The 17,397-nt window shown below is 43.8% G+C and overlaps 1 protein-coding gene across 11 annotated transcripts in view; it reads left to right on the forward strand.

The window, feature by feature from the left end:
• Nucleotides 1–1,103: 1,103 nt before the first annotated feature.
• The window catches only part of map7d3 (MAP7 domain containing 3), a 72,353-nt gene continuing 56,059 nt past the window's right edge, over nucleotides 1,104–17,397 (forward strand). For all 11 annotated transcript variants that reach the window (XM_063190544.1, XM_063190545.1, XM_063190546.1 and 8 more), the window contains exon 1: nucleotides 1,104–1,179. In XM_063190544.1, coding sequence (XP_063046614.1) covers nucleotides 1,134–1,179 — 46 coding nt within the window. In that variant the 5' untranslated portion in view covers nucleotides 1,104–1,133. The remainder of the gene's footprint in view (nucleotides 1,180–17,397) is intronic.

Raw genomic sequence — 17,397 nt, forward strand, 5'->3', positions numbered from 1 at the left:
CGTGACTTGACTTCATGCCGCGCTTGGAGAGTCTCTGTGGTATTCCGTAACAAAACAAAATCATGACATCTCCTCAACGTGACGCCGGCACCACTGCTGCCCAATTGAGTGTTAAGTAACATGGTCTCCACTGCATAATTTAGACGTGTGTAACTGAGCCAGAAGTATGCAGCCCAGTGTGTGTGTGTGTGTGTGTGTGTGTGTGTGTGTGTGTGTGTGTGTGTGTGTGTGTGTGTGTGTGTGCGTGTGTGTGTGCTGAAAAATGAATGAGAGAGGCCCTGGTGGCGTGGAATGAGACAGAGCAGGGAGGAGAGAGAAAAGGCCTCTCTGAGCTGAGAGCTGAGCGGACACACACACACGTACACGCACACACACACACACACACACACACACACACACACACACACACACACACACACACACACACACACACATGCACTGTAGAGTGGATGTACTGTAGCCAGCGCTGTGGCTGTTTTAAAAGGGAGGGGTCCACCGCCGCTGCACTGAGGGCCCTTTAGTACTGCAAGCCGACAGTACGGCATATTTACCACCCAGCTTCAAATCGTTTAGCTGAGAAATGTATGCTCTCCTCCTTCAGCCTGGTATCATATTTTTTCCCAAAGAATTTATCTTTAAACGAATGTCTTTGCACAGATTTCAGGTTCACTTTGAATATTCACAAGTAGACTAATGGATGGATTGGCAGTAACGATATTTTTGTGAATAAGTGTACGAGATGATGATGATGATGATGATGATGATGATGCCCACAACAATTCAACCAAATTGTGGCCTATCTGTGTAGCCTATCTAAAGGCTTCTACATTAGGCCTACAGCTAGTGTCTAAACAATTTCTGTTATTTGATTATTTTTTAATTCTAGTTTTATTGTATTTCCAGTTTTGTATTTCTATCTAGTATATGCATTGCATAATTTATTCTCCGGACAGTGAGTTCCCACCGTTGACCCAGTCTGATTCAAAATGAGTAATTGGGTCACGTTTCCTTTTGTGGCAATTGTTGACAGTAGGTGTCGCCCCTGCACGCGGCCTTTGCCATTGTTTGGTTGTCCACGTCCCCGCGCGCCTTGAATGTGTCAGGAGGGGAGAAGAGGAAAACTTCTGTAAAAAATGGCGGAGGGTACAACGTCTCTGAAAGAGATGCGAGCCCAAATGGGTAAGAAATTTGTTTATATTGCATACCGGTGAGATTTAGAGGTGTGTATGTGTGTGTGACTAACCCTAGACGCTTGTCCCATTGATATTTTCAACTGTAAGTCTTTTGTTATTTTTCTGATAACTTAGCAAGCGTAGCTTTAGCGTAGCTAACTTTGCTAGTTGACGTTGGTTGACTGGCTAGTTGTGTTTACCGGCTGAGTATTAAAGTTTTGAGCACTTTCATGGTGACAAATAGTAATCCGCTCCGGATGTTTTCCCTGTATAAGTATTAACCTTTGGCGGCACCCGTTTAGTCAGTACCGGGCCAAGTTGGCGAAGTTGTGGGCTTTTTGTGCGCCCAGCTGCTGGCTAACGTTCATGTCAATTGTGGCAAAAAAAATTCAGTTCATCAGAGGCCGGTTGACACGGACTGGACTTCAGCAGAATTCAGTTGTCTGGCGCCCTGGATTTTCAGGGGATGCTCAATATTGTAGAACTAGGACTGCTTTACAGAAATCTCACTGACATTATTGTCGTGATTAGTTAAACGGGCACCAGGACCGCTTATCGAGAAAATGTATCCTGGACAGTTTGATGTGGTTGGCTAAATTCAGTTTTAGGATGTTGGATTATTTTTTGTCGAAAAATAATGTGCGCTAACATTCCATTCGAATATAGAAGGTCAACTACACACGCCGTGCTCTCCAGTCCAGCTCACACGTTTAAATCAATAATGCATACGAGCCCAATTCAACAGTTCACCGGCAAAAACAAACTGGGGCTGTGTTGACAGATTTGCTCCTTGTCGTTAGCTAGATAACGCTAGCTCAGGGAGTGATTTATGGTCTCTCCACGTAGCTTGTTGCCTTGTTCTTCGACGACGCGGCTTTTCACTACAGCTCTAAAAATTCGTCTGTAACCTGTGTAATCAGATGTCACATCAGTGTCACAATTAACAGTGTGACAGTGACCGTGTGAAATTTTTACGGGACATTTTTCTCCCGTGAAATTCACGAGTTTGACTGTTGTAACACGGTAGCCTGAGTTTTGATCTTTGGTTGACAGCTTGACAGCAAGCTTATGTTGTCATGCGGTGTTATTCTCGTAACTTTGGGAATCTTGGTCAAATACAAATGATGCTAGTTGAAAAGACCCACTCACAAGCAAGTAAATTGTCATGAGTTGTAGTAATGTGCCTAATAAGCGTATGTGATGTACTGTCACACAGGAGTTGTTTTGTCATTGTTGTGAGTCGACTCGTCATTCCAAATTTCCCACATGCAAGGTTCCTGATTCAGTGAAGTTGCATTGGTAGGTTACACTAAACTGCTCTATCAATTATCTTTCCAGGCTAAAACTTGCTGTGTAGGGTTGGCTTATCAATGTGTGTTAAGAATTGGCTTCCCATCTCTGAAATGACCTCCTCCAGTCCACACACACACACACACACACACACACACACACACACACACACACACACACACACACACACACACACACACACACACACACACACACACACACACACACACCTTCAACTGCTATTTTTCTCATTCCTTCCATGCTTGTTTTAGTCAGTCAGGCCTCCAGATTTTCACATCTCTCCACCCTCAACCATCTTCAGTTGCAGTCAAAGTGCAGGGAAATGCATGTTAGTTCAGGTCATGGTGGTTTTAAAAGCCTGCCATGTACAGTTTGATGAGAGAGAGATGGTCTGCAGGCAGCATCACATTCCCAGTGCAGCCCCGGCCCCGGCTCTAAGTAGCCTGTTGGACACAGAGCTGACAGCTCTCCCCCGTTTTCAGCTGGGCAGCCAAAGCCTCCGCATTTCTGCTCTAGTCCACAAAAATGTGCGAGTCCCGGAGTCCGGTCTTCCCTCCGCAACACTGTAATTTGGAAGGGGCCGTCAGTCAGACACGGAACGGAAGACACACGGCCTCGAGGCTAAACTGCCTTCCTAGACCTCCGCCAAGCCCAAGCCCCCCTCTATTTCCAGCTCCTCGTCCAGCGCTGTTAAAACAGCCCCAGAATGCAGCAGTAGGGCTGGGTATCGCAGCCATGTTCCTGTATCGATTCGATTTCGATTCTTGGGGCTTTTCATTCCGAATCGATTCAATCCGTTCCCTTCTTGGTGCCAGGATTTCCCCTAAAAGATGCTGTTGCCTATTTTTCAAAGGGCTGTGGTTTGACAGTGTTAACAGATTGCTAATGTAATAAGTAGGTCTAGGCCTAATTGACTAATACCTACTGGGTATTTTCCATAGACCTAAATTAAACAAAAAGAACAAAAACAAAAAGAACCAAAAAAATCGATTTTGTGCCCTGTGAATCGATTATGTGAATTTTAAATGACATCGATCGATTATCGATTAAATCGATTATTTTACCCAGCCCTATGCAGCAGGGTCATTGACTCTTTTTTTAAGTAGTAGGGAAGAATTTTAGTTAATCCAGGGAAAACAAACAAACAAAAAACACTTTATTCACAGAATAGTGGAATTAGATGTGGTTGCACCACCTCAATATCTGCTACTAAAAATGTCAAGAACCCAGCACCCACTATTTTTTGGGTTGAGTCAAGTCCAAAGGCGGGATATTTTGTGAGGAGAATGGAATGTGTGAAACTGGTATTGAAGGAAGTAGGCTAGAGTCCATACTCCATACCTCAACCCAGCCACCCCTCCTCCCAGTGCAGGCATCCTCAGAATCTTCAGACATCCTCAGGTTTTTGTATCAACAGAATGAACTCCAGATTGGCTTGACTGTTGCTGATGAGAGGGGAGAAACTGATGGTAGTGGTACAGTTAACTTTGCGTCGGATGTGTACTGTTTATCAGGGCTTTGGCATAAAGCATATGGGATTTTTTTTGCAAAGAAATGGAGAGGGAAAGACAAATGGCAGTACATTGGCTACCAGTTCCAGTTTTACTAACATAACATCCTTCTGATAACACTTAACAAAGGACAAGTCACTTGCATACCTTGCGTATCCCTTCTGATACACAGTCAGGATCTGAGGCATGTTCCTTGAAATCAGGTGTGTGACTGTCAGTAGGGTTTAGATCAGGTCTGCAGGAGTTGGTTGATTTTAAAAGTGGTGCCAAAGATGCTGATTCATGATAACCAATGTGTCAGTGTCACTGACAGTGTTTCCTCTGGCCACATTCTTGATGGCCACATTGACAAAGAAAGTACCTCCCACCTTAACCAGGTCCCTTAAAATAAGAAGATTCTGTATTGGACATGTCATTTATGCACAACATGGCCTTTCCAATGATGGCGATGATCTCTGACCCTAGCCCCAAGTGTGTCAGTCGGAAAAGCCCAGGGAAAAGGTGTGGGGCGGGGACAGATCTAACAGGGCTGTGGGAAGACTCCTATAAGTGGTCCTCAGGTCATCCCTGTGAGAGGCTGAGAGGGAAGGGAAACACTGCGAGCGTGATGGTGGTGATGACCTGCTGTGTTACTGGTGACTCGTCATCCCTGAGGCTGCAGCTCTGGAAATAGCCATGGCTTACACAGCCCGGCCCAGCCCAGGTGTCCCTTTTAATCCCACAGATGATCGGAAGTGTGTGTGTGTCTGAAGTGTGTGTGTGTGTGTGTGTGTCTGAAGTGTGTGTGTGTGTGTGTGTGTGTCTGAAGTGTGTGTGTGTGTGTAGACGGCAGCAACAGGACTAGTGTTGCACCGATACCATTTTTTAGCCCCGATACCGATACCCGATACCTGATTGCGCAGTATCGGCCGATACCGATACCATACCGATACTACTCTGTTCGAAATTTATATACAGTATATATATGAAAAGTTATATAGGCTATTACTTGGATGTAACATCATTGCTATTACTGTATGGCTTTGTCAGGCTGCTGCCTACTCCAGTAGAACTTTTTATACTTTTAAATACCTATGATATAAAATAACTAAGATCAAGGCTCCGTTTAACTGTCATACTAGCATCTGTAAATGGTATCGTGCCCTATTTGTTGGTATCGGCCGATACCGATACCACCATTTTAGTGCAGTATCGGGGCCCCGGCCGATACTGGTATCGGTATCGGTGCAACACTAAACAGGACTGTGTGTGTGTGTGTGTGTGTATGTTGAGACTTCAGCAGCTGTGCCGTCGTCACCAAAGGCCTGCTTTGTTGGACCTTGCCGTGCAGACATGTTGCTCCGCAGCCATCTGCACTACGCATCACTTCCTACGATTTCCCTCCCCTTTCTCCTGAGACACCAACACACAACACAAAACATGTGTGTCTTGTCTTTGTGTTCCTGAAGCAGCAGGCAGTGTGTGTGTGTGTGTGTGTGTGTGTGTGTGTGTGTGTGTGTGTGTGTGTGTGACATTGAGAGCGGGAAAGCAGAGCTGTAGGACCTCCACCAATCGTCTGTCTCTCGCATCAAGCAGAGCGGGCAAAGCTAGCAGACTTGTCCGCTGGCTGGCATTTATGCAGCGTATGTGTATGTGTGTGGCATAGAGTCCCCTTGTGTGTCCTATAACTGCCTTTTTGTGCGTGTGTGTGTGTGCTTGGACTTGTCTGTTCCCGTGCCGGTTGGCCAAGTTACACTGCATGGCTTCATTCTTGTCATCTGACCAGTCAAGAGAAGCAGCTGCTGGTCTTGGCCTCAAGAAGACTGACCGTTGCAGTTTGGAATTTGGCTTCATCTCTGAACTGTTTGTTCATCTGTTTGTTTTCTTATGAAGCGTATATGATTTTCCCTGATTTGTCGGGAATTTCTGAATTTTCTAAACTGAAAATACAAGCTCTACTGTCCACTGTCACCATGAGAACCGTACAATGTGCTCTGTACATTCACTGACTGCTTGGCTTCCTTCTTTTTGATTCTTTCCTAACGTCAGAACATTGCCTACCAGAGCCCCAGAAGTACTTACATGCTTCTGATACACTGTACTGTGCTGAGGACAAATCTCTTGCATACTTTCTTCCTGATACACAATCAGGGTTGAGACATCTTAGCAGGAATGGTGGCCTGATATCAGGCAAGGGATGATACAGCATGGTACTTTGTAAATATTTTCTAGTAAACCGTTATAATGCGTTCATGACTCTTGGCATAGAATGTTTGCGTACTCAATTGTTGCAAACTTTCTTAGACTTGTTTCAAGCCTTTTTTTCATGAGTGGAATGCTTGGAAGTTAATATAATTATTTCCTGCTTTTCTGCCCGGCTTCATATCATCATTACCTTGTAAGCCATTCTTGATTAAGTTCGCTAGGGAATTTATGTCTCCTTTCTTCCGTTCAGTGCATGACGCGCAAGGCCTGTGCTGCAGCCTGTCACCATGGTGCCCAGCGCTGTGTTTTCTGTTCTCTTGAGTGAGTCCCTTGGGCCATCACTGTCATGGCTACTGTACCTCAGCAGAAGCAGCAGCAGCAGCAGCAGTCCATAGGGAACACCTGGATGCCTCATTCTCTCCTCACATGTTGGAGTGGTACGTTAGAGTACAGCGGGCTGTTTGTGATGAAATTAAAGGTCAGTCATGAGGAATGGAGAGTTGACCTGAAGGGGATGCGATTGTTAGTCAAGCCAAGTACAAGTAATAACTCGATGTTAGTGAGCTGACCGTTTGATTATGGAGCCAGTATGAAGATAGCCTGTTGGTAGTTATTTGTGGCTTCAGGCAGGTTTTTAATAAACCATTTCAGTGGCAGCACCAAGGGAAGAAAACGATCTGATAACTTAGTTCTTCTATCTTCCACACTGGTGTCCCCATGGTGGCAGCGCTGCTGTGTTTTCAGTTCACTGCTGCCTGAGCCATCACTGTCACAGGCAGTGCCACTGCTGCCGTACCTTTAGCAATTAGCATCAGTCTTACTAGGGACCACTGGCTGTCCCATCCCCATTGAATGATGCATCAATAATGGGTGGGGTAGTAGTGATGAGAGTAGGCAGCCATGGCAATTAGGACTGTATTTAATCAGATATTGATTTTTGCACTCATTTCCTGTAGGCGATATCATTGTTGACAAACACAATGTTAATTTCATGTCTGTTGTTGTGATTATGAACATGAAGCAGTTCCGATAAGCTTATAGGGTAGTTTTTAATTAACTTGTTCTCAAAAGGGCAGTATCATATCAGGGGAGGGAAATTACATTCTGATGAGGTTTTTTTTTAACTTGTCATTGGCCATCCTAGTGCTGCCTCTGCAGAGTTTCCTAGATTCCTGATGTCTTCTCACCAATACTGAGTGATCCATGAATTCAATACTTTTATTTTGTTGCCTGTACAACAAAATTAAGCCTGAAGGCCACAATTGTGTAATGCTCAGAGGAGAGCATACAAAACCAGTACCAGTTATGCAATAATAATGGACTTTTGACAGAACGCATATCTTGGTGTTTTTACTTGCCGTCCATTGATAGTTTTTGTTAATAAGATTAGCAACACTTAATTCCAAATGAAATGAATTTGTGTCCCAGCATCATCCTGTACATCCTACTTCACTCACACAATATACAGCTGAGTGCTCTGTTTTGCCGATCAGTGTAGATGGATAGGCCAAGAAGATGCCACTCAGAGCCTCACGCCACCACTGCTGCTCATGTTTCGCAGTGGGTCAGACTTTGACACCGGCCGAGGCCGAACAAATGCGGTCATTGTGCCGTGCCAGGCTGCCATTGTTTGGCAGCTGTCTATTTGCATGCAGTGCAGTGCAGTGCAGTGTGCTGCTGGCTGGTGGAGGCTGGAGGGCTCTGCTCTGCTCACGCCGCCTGGTCAGACAGACACCCTCAGAGGATGACTCAGCCCCTTTGCATATTCAGTGGACTGCCCTGGGCCCCACTGGCTGCTTCCACTAATATAGAGGCTTTCTCTGGACGAAGGTGCTCTTTAGTGTAGCGCATAGTACATACACATATGACAGATGCGCACACACACACACACACACACACACACACACACACACACACACACACACACACACACACACACACACACACATACTCGCTTTACGCACACACACGCATATGTCTGTGACTTTGTGTGCGACGAGCCATTCTTAAGAACGGTGCACATTCAACAGCACAGCACAGCACATCACAACTCTATACGTTACTGTACATGTGCACACACACACACACACACACACACACACACACACACACACACACACACATACTCGCTTTACGCACACACACGCATATGTCTGTGACTTTGTGTGCGACGACCCATTCTTAAGAACGGTGCACATTCAACAGCACAGCACAGCACATCACAACTCTATACGTTACTGTACATGTGCACACACACACACACACACACACACACACACACACACACACACACACACACACACACACACACACACACACACAGTAGTTTATTTTGGTAAGTTGGAAGTTACAGAATATGTTAATGATAATCACACATTTGGGTGTGTGTGCGCTTGTGTATGTGTACAGTCGTGCTGTGTGTGCTGTACTATTGAATGTCCATTGTTTTTAAGTGTGTGTCGCACACTTGCGCACACTTGCACACAAATATAGACCCTCCTCAGATACACACTTAAAAATATGTGCGCGCGCGCACACACACACACACACACACACACACACACACACACACACACACACACACACACACACACACACACACACACACACTTCTCTGTCCACACATGAATAGGTGATACTGACTGCTCTGTCACCAGTGGCTACTGACTAGCCCGCCCCGCGCTCCATTGGTGTGTGTGTATGGGGACTGATATAGCATTTACATGGTCTGATGCACAGTGATGTGGATGTGATGATCTACTAGCCCAGTGCAACACAGTCCAGCTCACTTACTGTAACCTAGATAGGCAAGCGTTATAGTGCTGTAGTTTATTTGTTAGCGAAGTGAAGTTAAAGAACAAGTTTAAGTGGTTATTAGTCATTGCATGTCATGTTATACTAGGCTACTTTACAGTATTTCAATGCACGATGAGACGAACATCTTTGAACACTTTGCATTTTTAATTTGTTTTACTATACAGAACTTTCACCCTACATGGAACTTTCCATACATTCGAATAACTATTTAAAAGCCATCACATATTCATTTATTTTTGATTGTATATTTGTCAAGAAGCCTGAATTGTTGTTCTGAATATGGCCACAGCGATACAGTGACAGTCTGAGAGTGATTGATTGACAAATATAGGGTATTGATAGCTTGGGGCAGTGCACAGACACAGTCATTAATAGGACAGGGCAGTTTTTCTGATACCATTCGTTAAAAAAAGCTAACACTAGTCACTGTGACTGATGCAACGCATAAGGGTCATTTCACGTGAAATCAGACACTTTGGGACCCGACCGACCCGGATTTCAATCATACTTGGTGTGCCTTTTTAGTAGCAAGGTAGCACCCCAGAACTGCATTGGTTTGAATCTGACACTAATATTAAGGGAGAAACAGACTAGGAAAGGTTCACATGTGAGGGTAGGACACTATACATTCAGCCTTGAATATATCAGTCAGTGTTAGTCACAAAAAGATGCCTGTGGTGTTATTTGAAAGCTCTTTTCTGGCTCTGCATATTACACAATCAGCTTGGAATACAACAACTCTCAGAATATGAATTATGATAAATTTAAAAATTAAAAATTGAATATCTAAAAAAGCTATATTTTAAAATGGCCAGTTCCTTGTCCAAACGTAGCCGGCAATGTCATTAGCAACACCTCAAATGCTGGTGTTTGGTTCTTTATTCATTTCAGAGAGAATTTGACTCACAAATATGGCATCATACAGACCACTTACTAATAATCCAATAGATCAAGAGCTTTTTATTGTCATTGACAAATAAATTTGACAACGAAATTGCGTTTTAGAATACACTGTACATGTACCCCAGGGCCGCTGCTCATACGAGCGCCGCCACTAATATAATAATATGGTAATACCATAGTAGCATCACATGACAAAACAAAAACAAAACAAAAATGGTCAGTACATCTCTGTTGTGGCAAACTGGCAATGGATGTTCTTGAGAGAGATGCACCATCATGAAGCTGAGAACCTGTTGAAGAGGTTTGAATCTGCAAGAACTATTCCAGGTACTCAAAAACTACACAGCTTCTGCCCATTGTCAATGGACACAGTGGAAGTTAGGCCATTTTCAGCATTCAGAGAAGGCAGAGTTGAAAGAGTGAGCTCAGTAAAGGAATGTGTTACATTTTCAAGCATCAAAGGGTATGTTGTAGCTGTATATGATGGCAACTGGTGGCTAGCATGTGTTGAGAAATGTATGCCGAGCACTGGAGAGGTGAAACTGAACTTCCTGCATCTTCATGGACCATCTCCATCCTTCACTTTTCCCTTCAGACCAGATAGACTTGTCATGGATCATCAGGATGTGCTTCTGGTAGTCGAACCTGTAACTGCAACAGGACGATCTTATACATTATCTACAAAAGACACAGCTGCTGCTTCAAATGCACTGGTAGAGTACAAAATCAGAGTGTAGCCATTGATTATCTCTTTAAAGTATGGTAAAGGTAAGATGGTACAGGTACACAGAGAAGGAATGTTCAAACATTCACATATCATCATTTGGTGTGTATAAATGGACATCTGCCTTAGTTTCTGAAACCTGGGACCATGGACACTGACCATTTTTGTTTTGTTTTTGTTTTGTCATGTGATGCTACTATGGTATTACCATATTATTAGTAAGTGGTCTGTATGATGCCATATTTGTGAGTCAAATTCTCTCTGAAATGAATAACGAACCAAACACCAGCATTTGAGGTGTTGCTAATTACATTGCCGGCTACGTTTGGACAAGGAACTGGCCATTTTAAAATATAGCTTTTTTAGATACTTAATGTTTAATTTTTCAATTCATCATAATTCATATTCTGAGAGTTGTTGTATTCCAAGCTGATTGTATAATATGTAGAGCCAGAAAAGAGCTTTCAAACAATACCACAGGCATATTTTTGTGACTAACACTGACTGATATAATATTCAAGGCTGAATGTATAGTGTCCTACCCTCACATGTGAACCTTTCCTAGTCTGTTTCTCCCTTAATATTAGTGTCAGATTCAAACCAATGCAGTTCTGGGGTGCTACCTTGCTACTAAAAAGGCACACCAAGTATGATTGAAATCCGGATCGGTCGGGTCCCAAAGTGTCTGATTTCACGTGAAATGACCCATAAGACAAAATTATGCCATGCTTATGGAGCCCCATCAGACCCTGACATGCAATTAGGATTCACTGTCTATTGTTTATTACAACCCACTGTTTCAAAGCAGAGCATTAAAGCAGCTGTTTAATGAGTTGCTATTGTTTATCATTCTATGGGCAATTCATATGGAGTGGTGCTTAAACCTTGCCAGAATTAGCCCAGTTTTACAAATGGCCTACTTTCCATGGCTGAACATAAAAACGTAATACACATAGACTTCTAGAGCTCACCAACCAATTGGAGACCAGCTTTCTATTTTTCCCCGATTTGTAATAAACCAAGCAGCCTATTTGCTCTAAAGCACCAGACTATTTGCATAAACGCATCAGGAGCGCTCCTCTGGATTTTATGTCTCAATCTGCGCCCTCTCTCCAAGCAACAGTTGCTATGCAACTCCCAAAGGCGCAGCTGCCTTATCACTGGCAGACCAATGGGAGTCAGTCTACAGACGAGATAAAACTCGATCTCATATTTTTTTGTTGATGTGATGTTCCACAGTACTTGTATGTTCAAGTCATGTTTTGAGCTGTTGCAACATGTTTCATTCATAATCTCAACATCTTTTGCTGCCTGTGTGCTTTACAGAGTAGCTGCCTCATCCCCATTCTGCAGATAGTGTATGTTTAAGAGGCAGACATCCAGGCTTCAAAAAGTACAAGTCCTCCTGCTGCCACAAATTTGTTCCAGTTAGTTGACTCATCCATTCACTCAAATGATGAAGTCATCTGTGTTGACAACACAAGCAGGAGGAATGCATGGCAGTAAGTCTATCAAAGATAGTAGTCAGTATCCCAATATTCATCATAACGAGCCACTTCCTCAAACCATGGTCATGTGTGAGAGGCAGGACATCACACTCACACGTCCCTTCTTATGTAGACAGTAACTACAGTCAGGAACCATGTGACGACTAACCATGAGGCATAGTTTTTTGTCCTTTGTTAATTCCTGGAAATGGACCTTCCCAATAGCGATAATTGATCAGAGCATCAGTTTAAAGCCGTACAGTTTGCCAATTTCTTACATAACTCAGAAAAACAAAAATCAGGAATGTGAGTTTTCTCTCTCTCTCTCTCTCTCTCTCTTGCTCGCTCTCTCATTGCACAAAAATGCTAATTTTCTCTCTCTGAGTGACCCTCCCAATCTGCGGCTGACATTCACCACCAGACTCTTGGGGCTTTACCCCTTCATATAGCTGTCAGTAACTGTACGAGTCTCTGAGTCTCTCAGTGGACAAGACTAAGTGTCTTTCAAGCTCAGAAAAAGTGTACAAAAATGAAGTCTTTTGACTTTCTCTGATTGTAGCTAGGTACCCCCACTGCCGTCCTCACCCCAACTGTCCATCAAGAATTCTTCGCCTGTGGTAGGTAGGGTATGCTATTATTTCGTGCAAAACGTGCATACTATTGTATGCTAGTTTGCATTGTGAATCCAGGGCGATACCTTGGTCCCCAATTTGGATTTTATACTCAAATATCATATCTGATACCAAGTGCTTAGCCTAGTAGCCCTGTCATGCTTGGACTTGAATCACAGGACACTATTGTCATAACTCATAACATTTTGCCTGCCCACAGTCAGTTAGTATGTGTATTCTTGGGATGGGATGTCGTGCTTCACTAATATTGAGGCTTTCAAGTCAACTTGAGGGTCTCTGATGTCTCATTGATATGAGACTCTCTGATGTCTGATGTGTTTTTCTTTTGTGCAACCTTTGCTTTTATTACCCAGTCATATTTGATCTATTAACCCCCTTTGGGTTTTTTTTTTACAAGCCTTTCTCTTTTCCACCCATCACTCTCTTTTTTCACAGAGGAAGTCAGGCTGGGCCTGCCCTCTCTATCTCCAAAACTCTAGAAAGGCTTTACATAATGTTGTTTTCTTTTCTTTTCCTTTTGACTTTGCTGTCGTCGTAGCATAAATGTGCAGTCAGTCCTTGCTCAGCTTAAAACGTCCCTCAGAAAACCACACTGACAGCAAAAAAGAGGAACTAGGTCTTTCCCCATCTTGAGTGCTGCCGTGTTTAAGGAGTGACTGACTGCTTGCTGTCACAGCCTACTCTCCCTGACTGAAGTTGACAGCCAATTATTAGTGAGCACTTTATCCAAGGCACTACTTTGGCTATATGGCTGGAAAGATAAAAGCTTAGCTGAGACTTTGGAGTTGACATTATCATGAACTTGAAACCATTAATGTTTGTAATCACTGTACCGTAGCAATATTGTGTGTGCCTTTATTATGCAATTCTGACTTTTACTGCCTGATCTACTAATTTATCTGGCAATCTATTTCATTTCACGTGAAGCAAAAAGATATAAACTTAATTTTGCAAGAAGTAGATAGGGGTGATATATTACATTGTAATTTTCTGATCATCTAACAACAACAACAACGCATAACTTGGTTTTATGTGTTTGGCAAAACACTTCCCATCTTCTTGACTTTGTTGCGTACTTTGATCACTTGCATTAGAGTTCTCAACGGGTCGGGTCAGCCCGAAAAACCCGACGGGCCCTTTGGGTTCGGGCCGGGTTCGGGTCGAAAATATAAGCATATGGCTCGGGTCGGTTCGGTCCGCGGGCTCAATCTTTTCCGCCCAGTGAAAAAAAAAATCAGTTCTGCTGTTTACCGTGAATCATGGCGAATTTCCCCTTGATGGGTCAGTAAAGCTAGAATCTATAGAATCTATCTATCTAAATATATGTGAAGGTCTGGCAGGCTGCTGCATGCAACCTTTCACAGTGATTAATTTGTAAATCACAAGGTAGCCTACCATAACAAACATCACATCACAGCGATGATGAGTTGGAAAGAGGTCCCGGAACGCACAGAAAAACTACATTGGCTACAATTACGCAAACTAATAAAAACGGGAAAAAAGTTCTTAGATGCAATTTTAACGATATTGAGTCCCATGTCAGCTCATGGAACCATACTTTTGTTTCTTAATACAAGGTACGGTTGGCAATCCAATGACTATTTTAAACAACAGCCATAGTAGGCCTAGCATATTAAATGCTGTAATGACAACAACCAATATTTTTAGTTTGATCGCTAACTTTATTGCTTAGTAGTCCCAGCAAATGCAGTGCATGGAAATGATGTTTTCCCCATGAGGTGAAACGAAACCAAAGCGGTCTTCTACATAGGCTACTAGAAAGGACAGTGGCTTTCCTATTAGGTTATCCTTTCCACGTATTCACACAACGTTGGCATATGCGTATTAAACCTTAAATCCACGCTTTGTTGGCGACTTTGTTGCATATAATTTGGCTAATCCGCATGTGCTGTTGCGATATGCCACTTCACTATTTAAATGGCTCGTGCACCGATGGTAAGCGAGCGGCAGCGAAGGTGCCGGTAGACTTGGCTTTTCACACTGACTGTCTGCTCGCGCTGCGGTCTGGTTGAAAATCCCCTCAGCAAATGTTTTATTTGGAGCGTGTAGGCCCTGTTTGAATGAAATATAACCTTGTCTTTGCTGTTTTCGTGCTCAAATTGACTTTTAAGCAACTGTCGGGTCTTGGGGCGCACACACATGCGGAGCGCTCGCCAGCCGAGGAAGATCTCATCCTCTCACCTAGGCTATCTGTCTTTTTTGCTACATGGCTGATCAATGCACCAACCGTAGCCCAGGTGCCACTAGAAATTAGTATGTCCAAAACCTTGTGTGCCGACCAACATTTTATGAAACTTTTAAACAACGTTTGGCACAGCCAGGCTTTCCATCTCATCCACGCATATGAACAAACAAGGAGGGAGGGGCAACTTCACGTAGCCTACATTTAATCAGATACACGGGGTGGAAATGTAGTAAGCCTACATTTAGAAGTCAAAACAAAAGGTGGATAGATTGTTGTTGCCGTGAAGAGGCGGTTATTGAAATCGCGCTGTGGATGATTCTGCTTAAATAGCAAGAACGTTTCCCCATTTCATATTAGGCTATGTTTCTATTGTGGAAAATATCTTTTCACTAGGTTTTTAAGTGGGTTATGCAATTTACTGCACATAAGTGCCCTTAAAGACCCACCACAACCCGTCATTCTCCATAGGATAACGTGGGGAAACTCGACCCCCGAATTCGGGCCTCGGGCCGGGTTCGGTTAGATAATTCTAGTGATGTGTCGGGTAACATCGGGCTCGGGCTTTAAAAGCCACGGGCCGGGTAGGGTCGGGTTGACATTTTCAGGCCCGTTGAGAACTCTAACTTGCATTAGGGTCATTCCATGTCAATTCACATGATTCCCTAGAATCTCCCCACATGACCCTCTCCGATTTACCCGATATCTCACATACAGGTACCTTTTGATGTCAATTGAAAGAATACCAAGTATTAGCACACTACGTCCAACGGTTGCAGAGATGAAGCCCTCCAAAGTTGGGGTGCCATGGTATTCTTTCAATTGACATCAAAAGGTACCTGTATGTGAGATATCGGGTAAATCGGAGAGGGTCATGTGGGGAAGGTGTGTGAATTGACATGGAATGACCCTTAGGAGACTTTCATAAGTCAATGCATCCAGCAGTAGGAGGAACACAAAGTGGACACAGGGCTTTTTCTAGGAATTTTTGGCATGAGGGAGCATCATGGCATGTTACGGCCCCCATGACTGAGAAATTTACTAGGGGCCCTCAAAAAAGTAATTTACATATATATATATATATATATATATATATATATATATATTTTAAGTATGAGGGCACACCCGCAGAGGTATGAGGGTGCAGCGCCCCTATTTCCCTGTTCAGAAAAAGCCCTGGGACACATCCTAACACATACGAGGCCACAAGGCTTATGTGCTTCGGCCGCCGTTATGCATTGACATGTAGAACAGGGTAAGGGTTTTTCTAGGATTTTTTGGCATGAGGGAGCATCATGGCAGGTTGCGGGGGATGAAGGGGGGAATTTAATAGGGGCGCTCAAAAAAGTAATCTATATATTTAAAAAAAAAGAAGTATGAGGGTGCACCCGAGGAGGTATGAGGGTGGAGCGCCCCTATTTCCCCGTTCAGAAAAAGCCTGTAATGTGAGTAAACAACAACGCACATTAGCTCAAGTTGCTCATGGCGACTGTGTAAGGGCCCTTCTCATACTGCGCAACGATCACACCATATCAGGAGACTGTGATGTGTTTGTTTTTCTCTGCACCTGGTCCTTTGGGACGCTCATCATCATGGCATAACAGTCCCGTGTTGCTCTGCTCTGTGCTGTGTTGTACTGTGCAGTCGTAGCTCAGGGCCTGATTCCCGCTCGCCTCCCCGTGAACACATGGCCTCGTCATCCTTCCCGCCTGCCTGTAGTCACATGGTGCATCTCACTACCTCAGCATTCCTGCTCATAACTGCATATGTAAAGTATACCACAGGTCATACAATCATGCAGCTAAGTGATTTAGCAGGTTCACAGGAACAAGGTGTTAGCAGACTTTGAGGCATGCCAAGTGATCAATTGTGATCATGTGTCTTTATTATTATTATTTTTACTTTTTCATTTTTTCTCAGCATCTTTTGCTGATGTAGCCTAGCTCTCTACTAGCACTCTCTTCCTCTCGTCCTCTCACTTAGGCTAGTCAGTGACTCACTCCCTCTCTCTCTCTCTCTCGCCCGCAGCAGGCAACAGGGGAATTTAAAAGGGTCATTAAAAGGGGTCTGCTCCTGTACTTGTGGATCACGTCCTCTCTCTCCACTTCCTTCCTTCCTTCCTTCCTTCCTCTCTATATTCTTGCCAACTCATTGCCCACCCACCCATCACCATTCTCATTGGGTCAGACAGAAATGCTGAGAGACAGAGTGAGCGAGAAAGAGAGAGGAGGCTTTTGGAAAGAGGGGAATGACTGCTATGGAAATGAAAAGTTGCTGTGGACAGAGGGAAAGGATTTTGAGAGAGAGAGTGGAATGGTTGCTGAGGAGAAATGTGTGTGTGTGCGGGGGGAGAGGGGGGGGTTAGTAGAGAGAAAAGGATAGTGGGCTAAGAGAGGGAGGGATGTTGAGGGAGAATTAAGGGGGTGCAGAAAGAGGAGGGATGGAGAGAGAGG

Source organism: Engraulis encrasicolus, chromosome 23 (genome assembly GCF_034702125.1).
Source record: "Engraulis encrasicolus isolate BLACKSEA-1 chromosome 23, IST_EnEncr_1.0, whole genome shotgun sequence".
NCBI lineage: Eukaryota > Metazoa > Chordata > Actinopteri > Clupeiformes > Engraulidae > Engraulis > Engraulis encrasicolus.